Below are 26,134 nucleotides of genomic sequence, written 5' to 3' on the forward strand. Positions count from 1 at the left end.
CCCAGCTTGCTGGTAGCAGGGGGCTCCACACAGGTAAAGGGATGCGCACAGAGCTGAGCGACTGGGCATGAGTCAGATAGGATACAGGGGCCAAGTCAGAAAGCCTCAGCCTCACCAGGTCCCATGAGCTGAGAATTCAGTCTCTTTGAACTCAAGCTCCATCAGTTCTGCTTTTCCTGGCACCCAGTGTTATACAACACTCACTTAACAGCATCTAAAACCTGCACTGGGCTCCAATGCTCCCAGGCTGCTGTATTTTCTGCTTATGACCATCATGCTCATGAAAGCTCTGGTTACATGTAATTCCTGCATGTGTAAGGGGAAGCCGGCCTACCTGGCAAGCATACACAATCGCCTCCAGCTGTAGTGCAGAGAGGGACCCATCTTCGGCAACTGAGCTCGGAAGGGAAAGGGCATAGGTGATATCAGGCGGGGGGACGCTGGACAGCGTGCTTGTCTCCACCACCCGGTCGGGATGGTGTTTCCCGAGCTTGGCTAGGAGGAAGGACACGAAAAACTGTCACCAAACAAACCTGCTGTGCTTGGCCACAACATTTCACCTGCAGACCTCAAGGCACTTCACTGAAAGCTTGAAGCCTCCCGGAACCATAGCAGGCTTGCTATCATCCTTGTGTTTTTACTGGGAAGGCTGAGGGTGGCTGAGTGACTGGCCCAAGGCCACAGTGAGAGAGCGAGCAGCAGAAGAATTGGGAACTGAAAGGGCAGGACTATGCTTCTAATCACTGCTTCTACTTTAGGAGTTTTTGGGAAAACCCAACATGATGCTGCCTTTCCCTCTGGAGAAGGCCTGGGCTGCTGAGTCACCCCCTGGATCAGCCAAGCCCTGCCTGCCGCTAAAACAGGGAACAGAAAGCAGAGCAGCATCTGAACAGGCCTGCGAACCCCACATCCAAAGACGTGCATAGGAGAGGTAGCAATGCAAACCCTGCTACCCTGCCTGCTGGACACAGAAGTGGCAGCACCAACCCCAGATCCCCACACCTAGAGAGAGCATGGCACAGGACAAGGCAGTGCTGGGACTCACACTTTGAAGGGATGTAATCTGCGTAGGTTTCCGTGTGCCCCAGCTCCTCTGCTTCTTCCTCTTCCCCTTCATCATCCTCCTCTGCTTGAGTCTGCGACTGAAGGTAAACATAACGTGAATCAAATACACGAGCAGCACTGAGTACAAGTCAAAGACCCTCGCATTTAAATCATCCAGCACTGGGGCATACACCTCAACCTTCCCCTCCTCTCCTTACAGAATGCAGCAGAGCAATAAGCAGTGGAGCCCGTCAGAGTCCAACAGTTTGCTGGAAGCCACCTTCACAGGCCAGGCCAGACTATATTGTTCTGAACAAGTCTTCAGCTGGCCAATGTGAGCAGGGCCCACCTGTATGCTGACCTCTGCTACACAGGCTCAAACACAGCACAGCACCATCCACGCTAGGGAGCGAGATCCGATTTGTTTTAGCCAAAATGGCCTCTCAGTGCTACTCATTCACCAATCCCCAGATCCCAGATTTCCTGTTTCAGGTTCTAACGTTACAGTAAAAGCCTTGTACCCAAACCTGCAGCAGCAGATGCTCATTCTCACCTGATAGCTTACAAGGAGCGGGGTGTTCGGGACAGCAGGAACTTGGTCATTCAAGCTGTCTAAGCCCACAAACGGTCTGCCGGGAGAGTACAGCTGGAACAGAACACACACAGGTGAGAATGCAGCCTGGCTTCTCTGCCATCCAAACCCCAGCAGGACAGATCGGAGACAAGCACAAAACTGTGACATCTCTGAGGATTCACTTCTGCCCTGTGCTTAGGGCTGATACACCTGCCTGACAGGGGGACTTCAGTGTTTGCAAAGGTGCTAGAGTGACAAGGCCCGGGGCCTAAGATCCTTCAAATGCCCTGCAGGCAATTGTGGAGCTGTTTGACAAGAACCCATTGGAAAGTGAGCTCAGATGAACACCTACCTACCAACGGGACATGGGACTGTTTGTACTACTACAGTGTACACCTGCACGTGCACTTCCTTCCTGGGTGTGGACATGCCTGCTCACTGGGACTTCACTCTCCAGCAGAGGCATGATAACAGCACTCGAGTTAAAACCAAACCTCTGCGCTTTGGCTTGCAAGCCAAGAACACTGCACTCATTGCCTCCCCCTAGACGCACAGCATTTATCTGCCTGATTTTCAGTAATGGCAATGAATTGCTTGCATACATCCTGCCACTCTCAGGGCGCTTCTAACTCTGTTAAGTCAATAGTCCCTTTCAACACCTGACCAAAGCGATCGGGGGCACAATGGGTTTTCACTGCACTGGGAACAATTAAGACTAGCTGGCCTTCATGATCTGAGTGCTGTTTCCTCATCTCTCCCCAAAGCAGCTCTGCAGAAAACTGGTGCCCAGCCCCACAGACAAGTTTAGGACTTCAATGGGATGCTGGAGGCTTCCCTAGTGTTACTGGTACAGTGGGATCAGCAGTTTCACACTGTGCTGGGGGACTCGACCAGGAATTCTGCAGCAAGTCATTCAGCGGAAAAGAAAGAGCACAGGTTTGAGGCCACAGGAGGAGACCCCAGCAAAATCATCACAGGAAGGGACTGAATGTTAATGAAAGAACACATATTTCACAGCCCTGCAAAAGATTGCCTTGAAGGCAACTGGTTCAACCTAACGAAACTCAACACGCCATTTTGAAAAGCACCCTTTTCACAATGGCAATAAAAGGATGGACCATGCAGTGACGCTGAAAGAGAAGCCCTCTGGGCTGCGCTGGGCGCAGGAGTCCATCGCTTAGCACAACAGGCAGTGACTGCCTGGGACTGAATGCAGGTAAGCAATATTCAGGTTCAGGCAAACTACTACAGGGGCCCTAACTAGGCAGTAAGAGGCACACAGACTCCTGTCAGCCACTGCTACTGGGAGCCTGGTCCAACAGGATTGTAGGGGTGGGCTGGATATCTCTGGATGAGAAGTGCCGTGTCAGAGCTAATTATCATTACAGCATGTATCCAGCCACGACACCACAACCAGTTAAGAGGGTTCCTGAGATGCTCCTGCTGGGAGACGCAGTTGATGAGATCCTTGGTCTGGCTCCATGCAATCAACAGTACGCTGGAATTTCCTACAGAGAGACTAAGGTCAAGCTAGCAAAGCCCCGAGCCCAAAAGTAATCAACGATTGCACGAGCGGCGTTACTTCAATTGAACATTTGAGAAGGCTGCCAGGCCTACAGAGAGAGGCCTGCTCCAAAGACAGAAGTGAAAGATGGGAAGGCGACAGACACAACCACATGGCTATTATTTCCTTTTTTTTTTTTTTTCAGCCATCCCCAATTACTGGAAGCCTGAGTCAGAATTACGAGAAGGAAGCTGGACAGAAGACTTATTTTCAGTGCCAGCAGATCTGGAGAGCAGGTGAAATGTCTCCACCTCAAATCTGAACTCAATACAAGCATTTGTATTCAATACAAGTGTTTTTATTCAGGCCCAGCTCTTGAAGGGCACATGAGACTGAGCTTGAGGAAAGAGTATCCTTCACTGAAAAGAGAATCCAGGTTGTTCTTTGATTCACAGCTGTGATGTACTAGCATGGCTGTTGAGGAGGCTCTTGCATGCACCTCTCACACCCCTGGCCCTTTAACTCTGTGTCTTGCAGGGACTCAAGAAAAAGTATCTGGGCAACGCATGAGAAAACAGATCCTTGCGAATAACCCTGCTGTGGCCAGGAGCTAGACTGGATGATAAACTCCAACTCGAATTCAAACACTTCCTTCCCTTCTCTATTCCTGTCTGATAGCTAATTCACTCCTCTCTTTAGCTTGCATTACACGTGACATATTACCTTATTGCCTCGGACACACTCCAAACATGGGAACTTCACAGGAAGGAAAGGAGAACCAAGCGCAGGCAATATACTGCAAGATCAAACCTTTATTTTACTTGCATTTTGCCCCTCTTTGCCTTCGTTTCTTTTCTTCTTTTTTTTTGTGCCCACCCCACTAACACCACATGGAAACAGGAAAATGTCCAACTAAGATGACAAGCTGGCACTTCCTATATAAAAATCATTCAAAGCTTTCTGGGAAGCGGGGGTTCAACTTAAAAAAAAAAAAAAAAAAAAAGGTAAGTGTCTGAAATGATTTATGTTAATAGAATTCATTGATAGGTCCAGAAATGTCCGGCTGCAGGCTTGCAAAGTATTTGCTCCCGACTTCTTTCATTTCAGACGCGCTGGGGTTCTTTGGAGATGGCCACAAGAAAACAGACTAAGCTGCAATAAGTATTTTTAATGGATATTTCGCAATGGTATTTCAAATTATGCAAGCCCTGTTTTGTCAGCTGAATACCTAAATGATTGCTGGATGGTTTTCTTTCCTGTTGTCCCTGTTCCTGAAATGACAACAAGGAACTTGCATGCTATAAACATCTTCCCCCTCTTCGAGTTTTTACACAGATAGGAGGGGCAAATAAGCACATCAGGGTTCTGGCTATTCCCTCTCCAAGGGTTTTGTCACGCACTTTTCTCCAGAGGATGTAAGTCTGGTTTAGGGAATAGGAGCCTGTTTGTGAAGCTGAAATGCCTAAAAGCATGGAAACAAATTGTGAAATTTTTCCTAAGTTTTCTCCTACCTACACAAAGCAAAGCCATGCCCCTAACAGCAGTAACGATGGAAGGATAGCAAGTATAAAATTGAAATAAGGAAATCTTTTTTCATATAATCTATAGTGGAACTTGCTGGCCCCTGCTACCAAAACCAAATGCTTGGATGCTTATCTTGCTGGGGTGATCTGACCACAGCTAACTTCCTGCCTCGTGGGCAGGGTGCTGGACCCGATGATCTCACGAGGTCCCTTCCAGCTCTTATGTCTATGAAAACTATGAATTATGGCAGAGAGCTCAGTATGATTTTAAAGAGGAATAAACTTAAGGAGACCTCGCCTTGTGTGACTAGTGCAAGAAAGGTCAAAAACTTATGCCCTAAGCTAAATGCACATTGATCATTTAAAAAGTTTCTCCATGAGATGAGAATTTCAGAACTGTCTGTCACAGCTTTTCCTGCCTCTTCCTCTGCAGCACCTAGTACCAGCCGCTGTCAGAGATAAGAGAGGGGACCAGAAGGAGCTGTGAGACAATTGCTCTCAGCAGGGGTGCTCATCACAGGATGCATTAGTTATTACAGAAAGATTTCCCAAGTTTACGCGTCACTGCTGAAGAGCTATTGGATAAACGGTGCTGACGGCTCTGAGGTTACAGACTACGACATCTTCAAGTGTTCTTGTATAATAATGTTTCTTGGCACATGTTAATTTCCATGGAAACAGCTGTCTAACCATACAAAAAACAGTGACATTCCTGTAACAAAACGGATTAGGATGACGTCAGGCTGAGTTATTCCTGATATCACCCACCTAATAGCTCATTTTACCACCGCAGCACCAAAGCAATGTTGTGACTGTCCAAAAGTAATGGAATATTAGCACTGCTGGGAGAAGATGATCTAGACAGATCTCACTCACACTGCTGATACCTTGCAGCAACATATAAGCAGAGTCCCCACCCTGTGTTAAGACGTCCTGCACGTTAAGACAATCTTTTGCTCCTACCCGGTCTCAAAGCCTCCCAACAGACTGCTTTGGTGATCTTTGCTTTTGTGAATATAGAGAAAACCATGGCGTGAAAAAGTAGGTAATAAAACTGTATCACTCAGTACACTCTAAGGTGAGCCAGTGCAATATCACAGCTGCCCATGGAAAAAATGAAACTGAAATTTCAAGGTTGCAGGCGTTAAATTCATCTGCCTCATCAGGAAATGCTGATAACAAAAACTTGAATTCACAGAGTGCAATGCAGAGACTATGTTCAAAATAAACATTTCTTGTTCCCAGAAGGAAGTCATTTATAAATGGAATTTCATGGATGGAGCTGGCCTGGTTTGAACCCAATCAGTTTGCAAGAAGGGAAGGGCAGTGGGCGAGGTGACAAACAACACCATGCAATGCTAAGGCTAGCAGAAGCTCTTGTTTTATTATACTGCTAACGTGAACTGGTATCCCGTGCTGCGTTACACAGTTCTCTCTCCCTTTTTGGCTGCTGGATTTAGAAGAGGATTTAACTTGGAGGCAAGATTCATTTTTACACAGAAACCTAAATCACTGTAAAGAAAGAACGGATGTAATAAGGCATTAGCAGCTCCACTGCTTTCATGGCATGAAGTTGTGCCCCAGTTTTCCAAGGCACCCAGACTAGAGGCTGTGACCCTTGTATTTCTGCAGTCCAAACACTTTGTGCCTTTTCCTTCCCCTCAGATATCTTGAGTTCCAAATTCAAACTCCAAGTTATCAACCGCTGTACTTAAATGGCCTCATAACCACAGTATCCTAGTGGCTTACAACCATGCTGAGAGGCAGGACAATGCAGTTATTCCTCATTCCACAGGTAGGATACAGAGAGCAAAAGAGACTCAGGTGTTATACACCTGAGACTCACTGATCTGGAGCAATGCCCAGGTGCCTGAATACCTTTGAGGGACTGGGTCTGAGTGATGTGCCTGAGGTGTTCCAAAAAGCGTGTGGCAGAGCAAAGAGCCCAATTCAAGTCCCACGCTGGCTCAATGTGAAGTTACAAAGCAACAGTCAGAGATCACTACTAGATCCTCTTACTGCTGAGCTGCAACAAACACCCATCTTCCCACCAAGACTATTTACAGATGTGAAGCTATCGGTGACTAACGGAGAACCGCTCTCACAAAGAACCTCCTAAGGGAGCCAAAACAAAGCACAGCATCTGAAAATGCCACCCAACCTTCATAGGCATGTAAGGTTCTTTGGTTAGATGTGGTATTTTTTATTAGACTAACTAAATAGTTGGAAAAAACATTCTTTGCAAGCTTTCAGGCACAAACCCTTTCTTCAGGCATAGGGAGACTCTGCTGTTGCTATGTGTTCTCCAGGGAGAAGCAGTCCTCCAATGCCTGAAGAAGGGCGTTTGGGCCCAAAAGCTTTCAAAGAACTTTTTTCCCCACTATTTAGTTGGTCTAATACAAGATATCACATCTACCCAAAGAAGCTTGCCTGCCTACGTCCTTAGCCCAACACAGCTACAACCAACAACCCCACCCAACCTTTATGTGAGATTGCCATCCAGAGGCTCTATATGTTGCTTTCCAGACAGGACTGATTAAAGCTTTCCACAGTAATCCCTGTCAGTGATCCAAGGACAACAGCCAGCCAGGAAACAAAGGATGAGCGTATGGTGGGAGGGGGCACCCCGCTGAAAACAACCCTAGGGTTTTGGCACAACTCTATACTCTGGAAAACTCGCTGGCCATGGCTGCTCTTACCATAGTCCTATGATAAAGGAGTAGCATTAAGCAAATGTGGGGGGAGAGGAGGTGCAGGGCTGAACACAAGTATGTTAGCGTGTATCTACATGACAAACACAGGGAGCACATGGGAGCTGCTCCAAACCTGCCAAGGGTTTGGATTTGGCTGCTGTTATAAAAAAGAAATATTTGCAATGGAAAACAAACATGCGATGGATGCAGCTAGCAGCATGGCTCAACCATGGAGCTAGCAGGCTTCTAGGGAACACAGCCCAACAGTGTGCTGCAGTCAGCCACTGCATGGACACCTAAATGCTGCCTGTTTTGGGTGTGCACCTTCACTGTGATGATGAGTGTCCCTACCTTGGACACCTTTGGCTGGGGTGTTATGACCCCAGCACTCGTTCCTGCCAAGGGAAGGGGGTCAGACCTGATGATCTGTTTAGGTCCCTTCTGACCCCAAGCACCATGAAACTATGAAACCACCTCACCGTGCCCCGGGGAGGATTAGCTATCACTCATGCAACACTTTGCAAGGTTGCATTACTAGCACATCTTGATGCTCTGCTCCTTCAATGGCCTGCAGCAATGCTATTTTGAGGAAAAGCTCTTTGAAAATACAATACAGTGGGTCATAAGCTGAGATATGTAAAACCTTGCCCCACCCAAGCTGAGTCAATCTTACTGGAAGCAGCACTCCCTCTGGGTCTGATGAAAGGGTGGCATCACCATTGACAGGTACCAGGGCTGACTTCCTCATCCCCTTGGCAGGTCTTTGCTAAGGACTGAAAGATTTTGTCATGGCTGAGTGAGGAGGAAGCCATGGGGCATTGCCACTTACCTCTATTTGGTTCTGTGGCGTTGTGTTAACATCCCATAGCGTTGGCACTTGGTTCAGGCTGTCAGCAGGCAGGAAATCCTTAGAATCAGCGATGCTGGAGAGGGAGTCCGCGGGGGAGGAGAAGATGGAGTCATCGATGTAAGTGTCCTGAAATGAAGGAGACACCTTAGTTACAGGACAGGGTAGGAAGCAGCCTCCAGGCCTTTTCACAAAGGGAAACCTTTTATTTCCTCCTATTCAATGCACAGCTCTTCTGCACCCGGCTCCAGGATGCTCAGACATTTACAGTTAAGCAAGTCAACTGTTACTCAGCGACTTACCCTAAAGCTTCTAACACAGCTTCGTGACCCAAGGGGAGTAAGCACCAACTAGGCAGACATGCCTAGGCCAGTGCAATAGGCAAGGGCCAAATTAACACTCTTTAAACGCAGTTTTAGTTTCCAGCCCTGCGGGTGCAGGCCAGAGGCAGGCTCAGACAACAGGGTGACGTGTTTCCCATATGCCACGTTTCAGTCAACAATCAGTGAGTGCTGCAACGGCAGCCGAAAGACTCCAATGCTCTATCTGACCACAATGCACAGACGGTACTAATAATCCCCATGACGCCTCCCAGCCATTTGTATTTATATAACAATGGACACAGCCAAGATAAAGACTCTTGCCAGGTGCTGTACAAACACAATGCAAAGGACTGTGCCTGCCCCAAACAACTGTCTGTACAGACTGAGGATGGGAGTCAGGGCTAGAGCTAGGAGACTTTAATACGGGTCTCCTGAGTCCAGGTGTCTTAGCTGGAAAGTTGCTCTTTCCTCTACCAACATGTCTCATCCCAGACAAGAGAGAGCCTTCCAATAATCCTTCCCCGAGTGTCTGAGGAAGAAGCCTGCAGCCCGCCCTTCAGTTTTGTGCCAGTCCAGTGTCAATAGTGGTTTTGGACGTCTGGGTACCCATTTCCTAAGAACCAGAATGCCACTCATGATCCTTTGCTTCTTTTATGCTCCCCTCCAGCCCCATCTTTAAATAAGAATGAAAACCCACAGCGCAAAATGCAAGCATCAGAGAGCTCTCTGAAAAGTTCACCCAGAGCCCACCCTGCCCTGGGTCTACCAGCCCAGAGATTTCAGTCTGCTGCTTTTACTAATACGCCTTATTTTTACATAGAGAGGACAGCTGGCCTTTCATTTACTATTGCACAACTGATTTTAGGTGCTTGGGTGGAAGAGGACGCATGATCTGCAGGGATCGGGGCATGAACCAGCAGATCCTCACTGGGATTCTGCCAATGTGAACAACTTGCTGGTTCTGGAGAGAGGAGCTACATTTGGGAGCTGTGCTGTAAATGGCAGCCCCGATAACCACATGTTTGCAAGAGTGCTCCATTGCAACTACCGGCCAGTCACAGCCTCTGATAGGAGGTGGCTTTACTGCTCATTTCCAGGCAGAGGCCAAGTTTCTGCTACAGATCAGGAAGGCGGCCAAAGGAGCTGAAAAGGCATTTAGCCCCAACACACCATCAGGAACAGCTGGGTTTCTATGGGTTATTTCTGAGGGCTTCTGGCCAACAACTGAGGCTGGGCCCCCTCCCACCTGCTGTACAAAACAAGACATTTGCAGTGTATAAAACCATCAGGACAGACCCCAAGCAGCCTGCGCCCAGATGAGGTCTGATTTGGCACCTCGAACAACAGTAGCTTCACTGAAGCCCTACATGCAGTAGCCAGCAGCTCTGAGAGAGGACTGACACACGGAGCTCGGCGCCAGAAGAGAGGCGGTGGGAACGGTGAGTGAGCTGCCGATTAGCAAAGCACTGACTGGGGACCCTCCTGACCTGAGCAACTGGGGGTGGCCACTCCACTGGAGCTCCCAGGCTGGACCACAGCCCTCACATTAGCATGCAGGGCTTGGGTTAGTGCACAGCTCCATTCTCCACCTTGCTGGCCGTGTCAGAGGCTCAGAAGCCTGCCTGCTGTTTTAGCTCTTGATCTAAAATCATCGCAAGGTTTATCACATGGGGATTAAGCAACCTAAGTAAACAGGGCTCCTGCCTCACACTCAAGACTAGGAGGAAGACATTTGAGTGAACCCCTAGATGCAAGCTCCTCCTAGACTGGATCACAGGAAAGCAGGGCTGGAAGGGACCTCACAAGTTCATATCCACCCAGTCCCCTGCTCAGGGCAAGATCATCTCTGACTAAACCACCCCAGTCAAGTATCTGTCCAACCTTCTCTTGAAAACTTCCAGCGATGGAGAATCCACTGCTCCGGGCAGCCTGCTCCAACGCTCGACCACCCTTGGTGTCAAAAAGTTCTTCCTAATCTCCAACCTATGCTTCCTCCGTTGTGACTTGAGGCCATTGCTCCTAGTCCTAGTTCTGTCCCCACAGAGAAAGGCCCTTCTCCATCCTCCCTGTAACCACCCTTCAGGTATTTGCAGACCGTTATCAAATCCCTCTCAGTCTTCTCTTCTGCAGACTAAACAAAGAGCTGCCCCATCACTACACAGAACGGACCTTTATCTGTGGACTGAGAGCAGGGCCATTCAGCACAACTCAGCTCTGCCACCAAAATGAAGGGAATTAACTGAGCAGTGAAAGACATTGCCACTGCCAGCCCCAGGCCAGCGAAAGAGCAAAATGCCAGGGTCAAGGATGTGCAGTAGGAGAAAGCCTGGGTCTCTCCGCAATACAGCTGGACCTGAGACCTGCAAAAACAGATGTTCTATTGAAGCCAGAGCTATTCATCCAATAAGAGGGTTTCAGAGGTTTTTTTAATTAACCCCTAAGAGCTGTCATCTTTGCATTGACTGAATTCTGTGGAAGGTTCAATGATACCTACTGATCATCACAACCTACCGTGTTGCTGAAACAGGCCCCGGAGGTCATCTCACCATCTCGCTCCCTGCCTCTTTTCTCAACTCTCGCTTGCAAGAACAAATGCCACTGCAGTCTAATGGCTGGCTACTCCTACTCCTTTGAGTGGCTGACACAAGCCAGTCTCCTGCATGAAAGCTGCATCCTTGGAAACACCTGGAATTCAGTCTGCAGAGAGGACAAACACCCAGTGCAGCTGTTCAGTGGGAGAAACTGCTCCTCTACCTGGTCAGCTACAGAAGTAGACTGGCAGCGCAAGTCAAGGGACAGATTTTTTTCCTCCTAGAACCATCCTGCTCACAATTCACGGTGGCTGCATTGGCTTCACTCTGTCTGCAGAGTGGGACTGTGTAGTAGCCAGATGGTCCAGGGAACATATGAGCACAGAATTTTTTTGGTACTGTATCTTTTGGTGGGCCAACTATATGGTTGGGGAAATGACAAACATGCCCTTCCCTCAAGTCACTTGCTGATGAGGCAGCAGGTTGCTGCTCTCAGCAACAATTCAGGTTCTTAAAACGATCCTGAATGTCCAGCCAAAAAAGTCTAGTTCAGGTTGGGTCACTTGAGTCATGCAAATCGCAGAGTCTGACTGCCAGAAAAGCAAATGCCTGCTCCTTTTCATCTCCCAAAGCTCAGCTGAGGCAAAGGGATGAAAAAGAGGAGCTCATAGTCACAATTCAGAATGGGAGGCAAAGATCAACATTATAATCCCCCCCGCCCTGCTGTGTGCTGAATCTAGGAGATGAAAGGGATTGACTGAAAGCTGCAGAGGCAGATAAGTGCCTTTGTTCTCAGGAGAGGAGTGTGCACGGGTGATGCCTCGCTTCAGGTGGAACAAAGCTAAGCCAAAGTGGCAGGGGCTGCTAGGAGGTGGCTACGAGAACAGCCTGGGTTAACACAGTGGTTCTTGGATACTTTCATTCAGAGCTGAGCCCATCACAGTGCTCACTGCAAACTAAGATCTCATTGCTGGTTCCCCCAGTCTGGGGACAACCACACTCTGGTCTTGAGAAACGAGTCTAAGACTGGGAATGGGGAAGTCTTGGATTCTTATGTTAGACTCGGTTTGGCCTGGGGCCAGTCACTGCGGTGTCCAATTCCTCCTCCTCCTCACCTGTGAAATGCAGGGACACGACCAACTCACCCACCTACTCATATCCAGGGAGCACTGTGAGAAGCAGTCATCATCTACATAAGTCTCGTGGGACGTGGCAGCAAATGCCACGATCAGATGAGAGCATTAGCCAGAACTGAGGAACCATCATGTGTGCTTTCACCTTCAAAGGAGATAAGCTCAACAGCAAAATTTCGCAAACAGGCATGAGGCAGAAGGAAGTGCCTGTGAGGGCCGAGGACAGCTGGGGCTGGGAAGAATGCGAGAAGGGCCCTTTCAGAGGGATGCAGTGACAAAGCGCAGTCCCCCAGGATCTGCTGAAGGCACTGCCTCCTGGCTGTGCACTCCCAGAAGAGTGAGCTTACTTGGTCTTCCTGCCAGCAACCCCCTCTGTTCAGCTAAGGGAGGCCCCGCTCTACTGATCACGGCCTTGCCTCTTTGCTGGACATGCCGGGCTGCGACAGCAAATAGGAAGTTAATTAACCCCAGAGTGAGGGGGAAAAATCCAAGCATTGAGGATTGCCTCTCAGCTCCCCTGGCCTGTCCCTTTGCCCGTCTACCTGGCAGTCAAGATTTTCCCAGCAGCTCAAGTCCTCCTCTGCCTGATTACATTACTCAGGCTGCTGACACTAGATCTCTACACCAAGCAGCTTACAATACAATACGGGCTGGTAGACTATACTAATCTGTTTAAATGCTCAGGGACATGTATGCTTGCTTTGCACATCTACAGTCATGGTCATTCCACAACTGGCCTTAGCTCAGTGCTTCATGGTCTCATGCAGAGCAGGTGGAAGCTCTCTGAGTTTCCAGAGACAAAAAGGGAAAGAAAAGAACAGCTTGTGAAATGCAGAGAAGAGAAGTCAGGGAGTGAAGACTGCAAAGCATCCCCCACTTCTGCAGCAGAGTAATTATACCTGGGGAACAGTCCATGTTACCCCACACTGATGACAGCGGGTGAAACTGGTGCTGGCCAGGTGAAGAGGTGCTAAGTCCGGGATAAGGTGAAGGGAGTCAGGGAAAAAAAAAAAGAAAGATGAGAGCAGAGAAGGAAAGAAGCGGCTGGCGTAGGAAACTGGGGAAGGCAGGGAAGTCAAAGGGCTAACAGCACACGCAGGACTGGAAAGGGGAGCCAATTCCTGGCCTCTGACACAAGAGCTTGCTTTGGGAAGGAACTGCCGTGGGCTCTGCAGCCTTCTGCTCTGTGCCCAAAGGTGCTGCATGGTAAACCTTTTTGCTTTTGAAATTATCCAGCTCTTTATAGCACATTATTTGGCCACTTGAGTTTTCGTGAGCTGTCGAGAGTGGGGAGGGATGAGGGTGCTGATCTGGCCTTAGCTTTCCCCGCAGGCAGGGTGCACTCAGTTAGATGGATGGGGAGCAGGCTGAGGCTTCTGCCCCTCGCCCTGGCTCCATGCTGTCATCACCCTGTGATCCCAGCCCCGGCTGCTCATCCCGCTGCCATCTGCCCAGCCAAGCACACCCTGCCCACAGGAGTCCTGGGCCAGTCTCCAGGAAGACCCTGCCCATCGCCCCCCATGATGGGTACGGGGCAGATGGGCTGGGGCGCCCAGGCAGCAGGGCCAAGTCCAGCAGCAGCGGAGACACTGGCAGCAGCAGCCAGAAGCATCAGGGCAGGGTGAACTGCCATCACAGGGGCTGCCAGGAAGCCAAGTCTAGCCTCTGTGCCACCCCCACCCCGCAGACTACAGCTCCCGGCATGTCTGAGAGTTGTGCACAGGGATAGGGCACGCTGCACTGCACGCCAGACAGCACTTCTTCACCCACAGGCTGCAGGACTGACTATACACACCATGGCCCAGGTTGTCCCCGCTGCCTGGGCCGGACAGCAGTGAGAGACCAGACAGAATCATTTGGCAGGCAGGATCTAGCCTGGGGGCTGTATTTTGCCCACCCCCGTTATAGCATCACTAGTGACAAGGTGCTACAAGAGAGAACAGTTACTTAAGTCCCCAGGACTCGAGGATGTCCGCAATGTCCTGTAAAGACTGGTTAATGGTCAGTGCCACAGAAGTGTTTCCAGCGATGGTGGTTACTCTCTGTGCTTCAGAGGGAGAGGCCAAAGCTCTGAGGACTTCTAACAGGGGAGTTTCTCTGAAACAAGTCAGGCTGTCAATCCCAAGTGCTACGGCTACTCCAGAATAACTCCTCTCGTGGGCACGTCTCTGGAATGGACTGCTTTTTTCCAGTTTTGCTGAGCCCACTTCCAGAATCTGGTTTGCACCACTGATGCGAGGTGTGCACCAGAAGCCTGAAAGAGGAAGCAAGTGGGGCTGCTGCTTCCTGACCCACACCGCAGCTTTAAGCTCATCAGCTCATGCGGGGCAAGGATAGGGAACATCTGGCCAAGTCTAAATTCTCAATAACCACCCCCTCCCAGGGCAGGGATTTCTCCCATTACCTTGGCTGGAAGAAACAAACACACACACAAGGCTTTTATTCTTCTCGAGTGAAAATAAGAGCTGAAAACTAACAAATCTCCATGTCACAGCAGGACATGGACATTTATAGGAGTACATTACAGAACAGGCAGCCTAAGGGCAGTTCCTTTATAGCGGGATGACCACTTAATAGAGAGTTTTATACAGGGTGAACAGCAAGTCAATGGGGAGCAATTATATGGCTGCTGGCTCTGGGATCTCTCCAACCTGCTCTATATTCACATCAAAGCTCAGAGGATGGTCGGTTCAGCCCACTCTTCTACTAATGCTCGAAAGGAGCTTTGAGATTTTGAGATCAAAAGGTGCTGTAAAAAGTGATTTATCAGTACCAGACAGTCAACTAAGTTTTGATGATCTTCTCATTCTTGGTTCAGCTGTGCAAAACAGGAATAGCGCACCATATTCAGGCTCGTTTCTGACACTGTCCCGAAATGGAAATACTAGCAAAAGCAAGAACTGATTTGTTCTCAATGAAGAGGAGATCAGACCGAACAAGGGGGAAAGGAACACAGCTATTTCTCTTTCTCCCACCCCTTAGAGAGCTGTGCTGCTTTGGTCAATGCAAAAAGTTTGTTAAAATAAATGGAAGAACAGGTGAAGTCTAAATAAAGGAGAGTGCACAAAAATAGTTTTGGCTATGAACTCATTAACATACATATGGTTTATTTACTGGCAATCGCAACCCATGGGGAGAGGAAATACAGTCTTCTTTTGTTACAGTGATCATCAATTCCTATTTAGCACAGCATGTTGACTTGTCTTAAAAAACTAAAATACACACACTACATACTCATAGGCAGAAGAACACAAGGGCTTTAAAAAAATAACAGCAAAGATTGTGTTTCTAAAAGAGCCACATACTAAGCAAAGTGTATTTTAGATAAGATGGAATTAGGAGTTAAAAAATTAACAGCAGTATGTGAAGTTACAACTCAGCAAAAGGAAGTTTTCTAGCCCTTAACAATCAAAGCTCTTTAACACACTGGGCTATAAATTCCTAACCCGAAGGAGCGAGTGCTACGATCAGCGAGTGAGATTCTCTGCCCTTTTGTTCAAATTCTCTCAACTTGGAATATAATTCAGTATTTATGCTTATAAAAACAGAGGCTGACCTTCCATGCTGCTTCCCTTCCCCAAAATTTCTCAGTTAATAATTGACTTGCTGACTGACAAGAACAATCTGTGTGAATCTGATGCTTTCAACACCCAGTGCCCCTACAAAAAATCTGAAGTCTTTTCTTCTTCTCCTACATCAAAAGTTGTGGCTTTAAAATCCTACTAAAACCAACAGGTACATGTATGTGTCCACACCACTAGCTTAAAGCTGCCTATTGTGGCAAACAGAAAACAAGCTATCAGAAGAAAAGAGAAAAAAAAAATGTTACCTTGTAGAGAGCAGGGAACTTAAGCCAAAATTGCATTTGGGACATTTTAAAACTGCATTCAAGCCGTTGCAGGAAGAGTAGGACTCAGGCCAGGTAGGAAGGCAATCTTTTCCAGTACACAATGGAGAAAAATCCTTATTCATGACAGCAGCAGCAATGGCTAGAGAAAGATCTCATCAAGGTATTGGGGAAAAAAAAAAATTCACATGCCAAAGCAAGGAACAAAAATGGAGAAGAAAAAAGCCAGTCCATACAACGCTTCTGTGCTAAGCCTGTAGAAATTTGCATATAGTGTTTAGTCATGAAGGAGAGTGCTCTTACTTCCTCTAAGTACGGGAGCTGATTTTCAGGAAATGATGCCTGCTTGGTAAGTCAGTGAAATTACTGGCAATGCAATGAGAATTACTGTATGTGGTGTAATCCAACCACAGATACACTGTAAACAAAGCTGAGCTCCTCGATGGCTCCGTTTTTCTTGGGATACGGAAAAAAAAAAAAAAGTCTGTGTGGGGACTGAGCTATGCAATAAGCCAGGGCAGAGATTGTCTTTCCCTTCTCCCCCAAGTCTCAGGAAAAATGCTACCATGGGCAAAACAAATGCTTCTGTTTTTCTTTCCTCTTTGGTCTGTTTTCTCCTTGGCTTGGGTGATTTTAGGGGGTCAGTGAATCAGGGAGCTGGACTGAAATAAAACTAGGATTTTCAGACCTGTTTTAAACAGTTCTTTAAAAGGAAAAAAAAAGCAGCTCAACTGTGAGACACCTCCCCACCCCAGCCCTGCCATTGCCTCTGCAGTTTCTGTGGCCAAATCCATTCTGGAAAAAGAGGGTTTCCTTACTTCATTGTGGGCTTTGAAGGGAGACTCATGTATGTGCCTGTACACCAAGACTTCCTTCCCTTTCCAGACATGGCATTTGGAGCGTTGTCATTGCTAGGAATAGTGGGATGAGCAGGACTGCTTGGTGGGAGCAGGGGGAAGGAAGAAGAGGCAAAAAGGACTAGAGATGCTACCCCATTATTGAAGGCAGCTGCTCCATATGAGCTCACAAGGTCCCTTCCAGCCCTAAACACCTGTGAATCTGTGAAAGAGGCAGCAGAACCTCCATATCCCAGTGTTCGGGAGGAACCTGCAGCATGAACGTTATCTGCTCCACTTTGGAGCTCAATGAAGCAATTCTGCAGCTCTCCCCAGGGAGGTTAATCATCCTGCCGTGCTCCTATCATGTCCCAGAGTGTACTGTGACATCCCAGCTCACTGCAGTACTCTCATAAGTCAAGAGGAGTCATTTCCTGCCCCTGCATGTGTGCCAGCTGGGAGATCCGCTCCCAATTACCTCGGCCCCACCCCCAGCCACCTTGTTGTGTTGGTTCCTGATGTGGAAACTGAATCTCAGGTGGGGCAAAAGCTGGGTGCGCAGATCCAGCAGTGACAACACCCCTGCCTATGCAGCCTTCCCCATGTGCTCTGAAGCAGTTGTGCCAGCAAAGGAGGGCAGGAAGGTTTTTCCCCTGGTTACCTGACTCTCCACACCGTTAAGCATGCATCTCAGGTGGAAGGGCTAACACCTGCCAGACATGTCCTGCCTCTCCACTAAAGATCAGAAGCAGAGGAGCCTGGAGGCTACAAAAGCCCAACACAGCAAAGAGCTTCTTTGTCTGGAATGAGGGGCTCCTAGGCCAAGAGGTCCAAGTGGGTCAAGTCTCAGGGGGATCCATACGGTGGGGGCAGGAAATGCAACCAGAAAAAAAACAAAACAAAACACAGGCAAGGTTCCTCTTTGAGAGTGTACCTTAAGCTTTAACCAGGGTCTTTTCTGCTCCAGAACATCCTGCTGTTGGAGGGTCACAAGCTCATGAAAGCAGAACTCCAGGTCCTTCCCCACCAAGATGGTCGAGATCCGAGCCTGGAGAGCAGCCTCTGGATCTTCCCTTTCAGAAGGCCTCAAACATCAGAAGGGAAGCTACGACTGGCGCTCAGGTGTGCAACTGTGACCTGTGCATTGGAACTGCATCCAGGACAGGAATTCAGTCTCCGTTGTGAACAAGGCCTGTCCTGGGACTAGGCAGGAAAGGCACATGCTTTCCTACTGATGCTCTGTGGTACAAAGATCTGTGGCTGGAGTCTCAAACTGGAAGGCTGGAAAGATAAAAGACTAGAAGAGGGATGTTCCAGCAAGAAAGCAAGCTGCCAACCCTTCTGAAGGCTCCTCAGCACAGGAAAGGATGTTGTACCTGGAGATTTCATGATTGCAGAAACCTGAGGAGCCAGGCTCTTAGGGAGGGACACCGGGCACGTATTAGCAGGGGGAAATAATGCGTTCTGGGGAGCTGAGTTAAGTTTCTGTGGCTGCTGGTTTTGGGTGCAGAAAGACAGACATTTTGCCTCAGCTGTTTTCATCTTCCGATGAACTACGTGGCAAGGCCCCTGAGCTTGGGAGAAGAAGCTTTAATGACTACATGCTGGAATGGAAAGAGATCAAATATGGAAAACATCTTAATTACCGACTCGCTGCTGGTGACTGAATTCCTACACATCCTTTGTGAATCCAGGACCTCTTGCTTGGCATGTTTAAGGCTGCGTGACTTAAACAACTCTTGAAAAATGAGGTGGCCTTTTCTTTTTTCCTCCTCTGGGGAATGGGAGCCATAGAAGTTCAACACAAGACAATGCGGGACTTGGAAAACATTCCAGATGGCTAATTTTTTCTTGTGAGGAAATCATGGGTGGCAAGACAACCCACTGTGGAATAACGGCCCGTTTCCCTGCAGGAGAAAAGATGCAATAGTCCATTCTCTAGCCCACCGCTGCTTCATGAAGGCACCTGCCGATGAACTATTCAAAAGCAACGCAAGATCACGTTGTTTTCAATACTTGTTTCACCCACCATGTTCCAACAAAAAACAGGATGTCAAACCAAGCATCTGCCTGCATGTTCAGTTTGATAGCCTTTATACTATTCCCATCAGCCTTTTAATTGAGAGACTATAGAACACACAATAGAATTTGCTGCCATTTGCTGTTATCTGTTGGACATTTAGCCAACGTTTAAAAAGGACATCAAATAACGTTAGATTATAGCAACTGAATATGGGGAGGCTTGGTAACTAGCCAATCTCCTGAAACGACAAGATCTAGGCCAAGCTTTCAAAGGGATCTGGGGGCCTAAGGATGCAGGGAAAGTGCTTAGCAGGATTATTAAAAGCTCCTAAGAAAGTTAGTTGCCTAACTCACTAGGGGCTGCATCTGCAGAGATACTTTTAAACATACAAGTAGGCACCCTTCTGTATCTTTAGACTTGCACGTCTTTGGAAATTTGGCTCCAAGTCCCCATCAGAGAAGCAGCATCACACATTCAATAGATACTTGGCTGGTGAGAGAGGGACAACAGGTCCTTATTGCCTTGGGGGGAAAAAAGATCAAATACTGGCTAAGGGGAAGCAAAGCAGGCTGAAAATTAGAGCAGCTGGTAGCTTTTCTTCACAAGGCTGTTTTTTCCAGAGGTCTGAATGGTAGGGTAGTCCGTATTGTACATACCAGCCTCAGCTTTTCCTGTTTCCATAACATCATTGACTTTACTGGGGCAAGGATTTACTTTAGTTTTTGGCAGACTTGTGGGTCAGTCACTGCTGATGAGCACAGAAAAAAAAAAATGTGCGGACAATGCTCTGATCTGGTTTTTAAAAGCAAATGGAAGGGAAGATGACAAAAGTGCCTACCAGCAATCTGTTCGGCAGCCCTGTTTTCAGGTAGAGACCTACCCCTACCCCCTGCACACGTGGCAAACATTTTAGACTATTAAAAATATTTTAAAAAACCCTGAAGAATTAGGAAATACCTGATAATTTAAAAATTAAGGTTAATCTTGGAGTCTAGCCTTTTGAGGGCAAGGGTAATCAGTAATCCTCTACGGAGGCAGGGCCACTTTAAGAACAGGTTTGGGGAGAAAGAGAGCTCCATTCTTAGCCGGGAATGGGTCCTAGTGACCCATACGTGAATGGCCGAGGGGAAGTAAAAAGAAAGGAGAGCTTCCAGCTTGGGGGTGGAAGCAGGGGAGTACCTGAATGGGTCTGGAAGGAGGCTCACAGCCTAGTAACCACACGTCAAAGGGTCTAAAGCCCAGGAATAACTGTAAAAAGCCACCAACAACTGCTCACTGATGTGCTAACCCAGCAAGATGGGACCACTGCTTTGGTGTCAATGTACAAGAATTGAGGGCATGGGAGAGATGCATACGTGGCTTTTCCAGGCAGCACCGAATACCTGGTCATGCCACGTGCAACAGGAAGGAAGTGTAATCAGAGGCAGGGAGACTTCATTCAAAACACACTGACTCAGGCTCATTCTGCTTTGAATTAAAGCAGCTATTTAAACGCCTTTCCCAATGGCCCACTATTAAATTATATTACCAGCACTTTTTAAGAGCACTGTGTGCTTCAGATCAAGCCTACCCTGCTTTTGTGGGCTGTAGCAAAGGGGGTGGGAGTGGGAAGGAGAGAAAAAGATGACAGGGCTACCGAGAAGATCAAAACGGGTTTGAACAGAAAATGTCCTGATTTCCTGATGCCCTCCATTTGTAGATTCCCTCTTTTGTGAAATGCTGGGCTTGAACCACAGTTTAAATTAAATAATGCAGGTGAAAATAAAACAGCAGGAACAGTCTGTGGTGGTGGAGACTCAGACAAGCTCAGCTTTATAACCAGCTAAATTCTGACCCATGAGTCACGTTCCCCAAGCAATGGTAAGGCCCTTTTTCTGGGCTCATGTCCAGCACAATGGGCACTGTCCCATATGTCACCTCTACCCCCTGCCAAGGCACTAAGGGACTAATGCTTCATTTTTCCCAGAATGTGCCAATGGGAACGTGGTTAGAGAGCAATGCGAACAGCTGCGGACGTCCAAACAGCTAACATTTTTCTGTGTTGTGGGAAAAAAGGCTGCTGCGTGGACACAATTCAATCATATTCACTGCGACCAGGTAAGAGACCTCACATTGCAACCTGGTAACAACATCAAGGTGGTTATCACAAAGCCAGGGCCTAAGTAATCTTGAATTCTCTCCAATGGAAGTGCTTTTACATTGCAATTAAGCCACTTGGAAACCGGGTTTGAATGCAACTGACCATTCCCTCGCAGGTAAAGCCTCTTGTTAGCAAAATGCTTCAAAGGCAGCAGAGCCAGTTAATTGTCTTCAAATTGATTTTAATATCTGTATCCCCTGCAGACCTATAACTCCAGGACAGCGCTAGGAAATTCCAGGTGGTTTCTTATTCCAGGAAGCTCTTTATTTCAGTCCGAGGCAAGTCTTTCATATAATTTAATAACTTGTACATTGATTTCTTTTAAATCACTACCGCCCTGGCATGCACAAAGATACAATTTTTAATTAATATTTTTTGAAAAAGTGTGGTTAAATTCCACCCCCCTTTTTTTCTAAACATAAAATGGATTTCAACAGGAAACTGCAAGGGAGGGGAAGGGCAGGAGGGGATGGTTATGATTAATGCATGTGTTTGAGAGTCTCCCCCCACACCCCCTCCAAGCGGTATGAAAAAAAATCAGATTAGACAAAAGGCTGTCATTGCATCTTTATGGCATTATTGTAAATGACTCTGCAAACTAGCTCATTCCTTCTCTCAATTCCCTCACCTGCCACCCAGACAAGGAACTCCATATCTGACCTCCTTTCTTCACCGCCAAGCATTTTAGCAAGGTGACCGATCAAGCAGGGAGACCAAGTTATGGATCAAGCTATTTCACTGTTGAAGGACAGAGGAATGAGCAGGCAGGGGCGGAGAGCTGCTAGGTATCTGCCACTCCAGAGAGAGTCACCAGAAGCTCCTTGCACCCCTGAAAGCCAGGCCCTTTGCTTTACACAGCAGAATTGACAATAAAAATCAGAAGAGGAACCATCCCTGCCTAGGAGGAACAAAGGCCTGGGGCGAGCATGGCATAGTGGGAGGAATTACAGAAAGGGAAAATTTTGGCCGATTATCAAGAAAAAGCATTCTTCCAGGCAAGATCTACAACACGAAAGCAACAAAGGACACAGGCCCACTCCTGTTTCTCATGTCACTGAAAACAGGACAGAGCCCTGAAAAATGGACTGTAAGGGGAAAATCCTGGCGTAGGCCGCAGGCATGGCCTTTTAAAACTCCATGACCAGTCTTTTCCAGCCCAACCTGCTCCGGTTCTGTGGTAAGATTATGAGACAGTCAGTCGCTATTCACACGGCCCACGTTATCCGAAGACAGAACACATTAGCAGTCGAGCAGCCCTTTTCATGATCAAGATGCCTAACAGATATTAATATGCAGCACAGTGTTGACAGACATCAATATAAGCATCAATATTTTCCTGAAGAGTAAATTCACAGCCCCCCTGCACTTCTGTCTCACAAAACGTAACACTTTTATACCTATTTACTGATATTTTAAGTCTTCTGAATCACCTTGTGCTCCTCACAGCAGTGGTGTTGCTATGAACCAGATGCCAGCCCCCCATAGCCAGCAGCAATCTCTCCTCTAGCTGACATTTTCCTACAGACTTACCTGTGATGCACCACACATAAAGAGCTGCAGAACTGAGTTCAAACTTTCTAACTTGTTAGAAACCCAGATCCCTGAAGCACCTTGAAGCTAAACTGAATGTGGGGTGCACAGTTTACCATCCCTACCACCTGTTCCTCACCACTCTCCCCATATCCATTTCTGGAGGACAAAGCATGAAAGAACAGTCACACCCAGGTATGGGACAGGGCAGGAAGGAGATGTGGGAAGGCCTGGAACAAAAAGCACCACACTAAAAATATATTTACACACACACCCTTACTTCCCCCATTCACACAGTCACATGCAATAACTTCACAGGAGTCCACCTCTGTGCAGATCCCTTTGTTTAATGCTACAAGTCCTTGGAATTACAGAAGGCAAGTGAAAGCAAGTGAAATGAAGGCAAAGACACCCCTTGGAGATGAGGCTTTGCCAGGTGCAGAACTCAAAGAATAAAAGGAAAGCCCCATGGTTAAAGTCCCCAAGTGCGCAAGAAATCAGGAATGATTTTGCAGATGGGAGGTCACTGCAGTGCAAACCTGCTTCAAAGGGATCAGCCACTCCTGCCCCATGATATGCTTAAAAAAAAGACAGCCTTAGATGCACCAGCTCTTTAGGAAGCTGTTTCACAGCAGACACAAGCTGTGCAGTGCTGCCAGCTGGAGGGAGCCGAGGTTACTGCTGGGACCAGGATGGAGTTTGCCCTTTAATCACTACAGACACAAGTAGCAAGAACGAGCCGATTCTGCTCTTCCGGCTTCTTGCTGCGAGGCTCAAACAGCTTTCGGTGAACAACAACAGGTTTAACCCACAAACAGCTAGAACAGCTTCATCCTCAGTGTTACCTCCTTAGAGACCATCAACCACCCCGGATTTCCTGTGAGCCTGCTCCAGCAAAAGGTGCAAGGACAGCCACTCAGATGATAGCCCTGACACTCAGGACGTCAGAGCTAGAGACCTTTGATCTTTACATTTCTCTGATCGAGAACAACCGAGGCCCCAGCTGTGGACACTTCACCACAGCACAAGCACACGGGAGATGGATGGTGTGTGCAGTCAGCCCCCTCCCTCCAAGAAACCGTGGGTGACTGCGCGCTTTGGGGAGGGATGCGCTGCCTGGGGAATCTAAAACCCACAACTAAGTGGGGGGAAGAAGGGGCCACACCTCAACCCCCACTTACAAACACAGAGACCTTAACCTGTGCTGTTATCAAGAGCTACAATCACCATGCACCAGGCAAATGGGTCACTTCCCCACCCCCAGCACCCGGTGCTGGAAATGCAGAAGATTGTGACAAGACTTTGTGCACAAAGCTTTGCTGGACTGTGTTTTTGTGCATGGATTTATAGCATTGCATAAATGCCAATCTCTTAAAATAAGCCCCTGTTAATAGTAATGGCTAGCTATTACAGCAATGGTGCTGTTGTAATAAAAACATTATGCAAGACTTCTCAAATAGTGGGGGCCAGGTCAGACTGACCAATGGAACAAGTCCCGCCTGTGTAATTTGGTGTCTGTACTAAAGTCTCAAGGAACTGTGTTGAACTGCAGGAGGGAGAGAACACCAGGCAACCCAACCCGATGACCCTGTATCGAGCTCTGTGCAAGTAAAACCACCAGTCCACCCAGAGCCACACTGGTATCAAAGGATGCTTGTGCAGTCACGAGGATCCTTTCACATGACATTCACGTTGGAGATCCAGGGCTGCATTCTGGTTCTTGAACGACTGTCCATGGATCCTTTCCAGAAAGCCCAGGAGAGTCAGCTGTATACACAGGGTGCAATAAAAGTCTTCTCACAGGCAAAGTGGCATATGGAAGAAAGCCCTCAGAGAAGTGCTGGTTTAAGAGGTCACACAAGCCATACACACTGCCGGGTGGCGGAAGAATCTGAGTTAGTCTTGGTGTCCAATGGAGCACACCCTGGACAAATGTAATGCTGCTGGTCTTCTACATGAAGCAGACCATTGAGAGTTTGCTTGATCTAATTTTCTCTCTGACTTGCTTTAATTTCAAGGCACAATAAACAAATCCAAGTCCTGCAAATTCTAACACAGAGATGATTATAACCTAGGGTTCCCCCTGCCTGCCCTTACCTATATCATGTTCAGCTTTTCGGCACAGTGGAATGCATTCCCTTAGCAACCCTTTGAAAACCGAGAGAAGGTTTTATTAACCAACCAGAAACCTCTCATGAGCTTGCTTCTTAAAAAAGAAAATGAAGTTTCCACCATATGCAAAAATTAAGATTTAAATTATTCCACTGCAGTAAGGAGGAAAATACTGGCAAGTCAACCAGAGGCCAGCCAGATGCCCCATCCTGTGCAAGGCAACCTGGGGCTCACTATCCATCAGCATGTCATTGATCTCAAGGGTAAATACAAGTTCACGGCATCAGGGAACAGCAGCTTCAAAAGCAATATCTGTGGTTCGCAATGACTGGAGGTTGCAAGTGATGCTGCTGAAAGGTTTGCGAGAATGTGTGAATATCCACACGTTTAGGGAGGGAAAAATGCAGGGTTTATTCCCTATTTCTGCTGCAATTGGGGGTGGCTTTAATTGTGATGAAAAGGTGCATGGCAATAAGGAGAGAGGAAACAGGACCTTGCGGCTCGCATATTACAAAGACAGAATCATTGCGATCCTCCAGCCTGACCTCCTTTGTCCCACAAGCCATAGGACTGCCCTGTTGAAACTACAGCATCTCTTTCAAAAGAAGATCCTATGTTAAACAAAAGCTTTCCATGATGGGGAATCTGCAACATCCTTGGATAAATGGTGTCCCGCTCCCCCGCTGAACCTTGTCTGGGAGAAGAGGAACAGACTGTGCCCCTGGAGCCTCTCAGTGCAGGGCCTGTTTGCAATCCTTTGATCAGTCTTGTGCCTTGTCTCTGAACCCTCTCAAGTTTTGCAGCCTCCTTCCTGAATTGTAGACACCAGGACTGGACACGGTATCCCCATCTTGTAGTTTAACTGCCAGGTCAAACAAAGCTAAGAGCCCCCCTACCCTCCTGCTTGACAGTCTTCCATTTCTACACTCAAGGATCGCATTGAGGGTACTACATTTTTTGGTCTGTGAGTAACACAGAGCTCACATGTAGCTGATGCTCATCAAGACCTCCAAATAGAAATGCAAAACTCCAGAACTCTTGGTTCAGAGATGATACCTTTTATTAGATCAACTAAAAGATAGTAACAAAAAAAATTATCTAGTTGGCCTAATAAAAGCTATTATCTCTGAACCAAGAGTTCTAGAGTTTTGCATTTCTTTTCATCTCAGGCCAACCCGGCTACCAAATACATCCCTCAAGACCTCCAAGCCTTTTTCAGGGTCCTGGTTTCACAGGATGAAGGACTCCATCCTGGAAGCAGAATCCACGCAGGTTTTTCTTAGATGTAGGACATTATACACAGCTGTACTGCAGAAATGTATGCCAGTTGAGTTCAGCTCACTGAGCTACCCAAGGCACTGTGTCTGTGACTGGTCCTCTTCATTATTTACCATGCTTCAAATCTGTGGATCCTTTGCAAACGTTATCAGTAATTACTTTACATTTCCTTCCAAGTTATCAATAAAAACATCAA

General features: G+C 47.6%; 1 protein-coding gene across 6 annotated transcripts in view; it reads right to left on the minus strand.

Annotated features, from left to right (window-relative positions):
- The window catches only part of SBNO2 (strawberry notch homolog 2), a 99,768-nt gene that overhangs the window by 20,344 nt on the left and 53,290 nt on the right, over positions 1 to 26,134 (minus strand). For 5 of the 6 annotated variants that reach the window (XM_019538263.1, XM_019538262.1, XM_019538264.1 and 2 more), the window contains 4 exons: positions 8,168 to 8,314; positions 1,598 to 1,690; positions 1,046 to 1,142; positions 335 to 495 (listed from right to left, as the gene is read on the minus strand). In XM_019538263.1, the coding sequence (XP_019393808.1) occupies positions 335 to 495; positions 1,046 to 1,142; positions 1,598 to 1,690; positions 8,168 to 8,314 (498 nt within the window). Of the gene's footprint in view, positions 1 to 334; positions 496 to 1,045; positions 1,143 to 1,597; positions 1,691 to 8,167; positions 8,315 to 16,001; positions 16,694 to 26,134 lie in introns of those variants that run through there. The other variant, XM_019538266.1, reaches the window with a different exon arrangement.

Source organism: Crocodylus porosus, unplaced genomic scaffold (genome assembly GCF_001723895.1).
Source record: "Crocodylus porosus isolate Cpor-Errol unplaced genomic scaffold, CroPor_comp1, whole genome shotgun sequence".
Classification (NCBI taxonomy): domain Eukaryota; kingdom Metazoa; phylum Chordata; order Crocodylia; family Crocodylidae; genus Crocodylus; species Crocodylus porosus.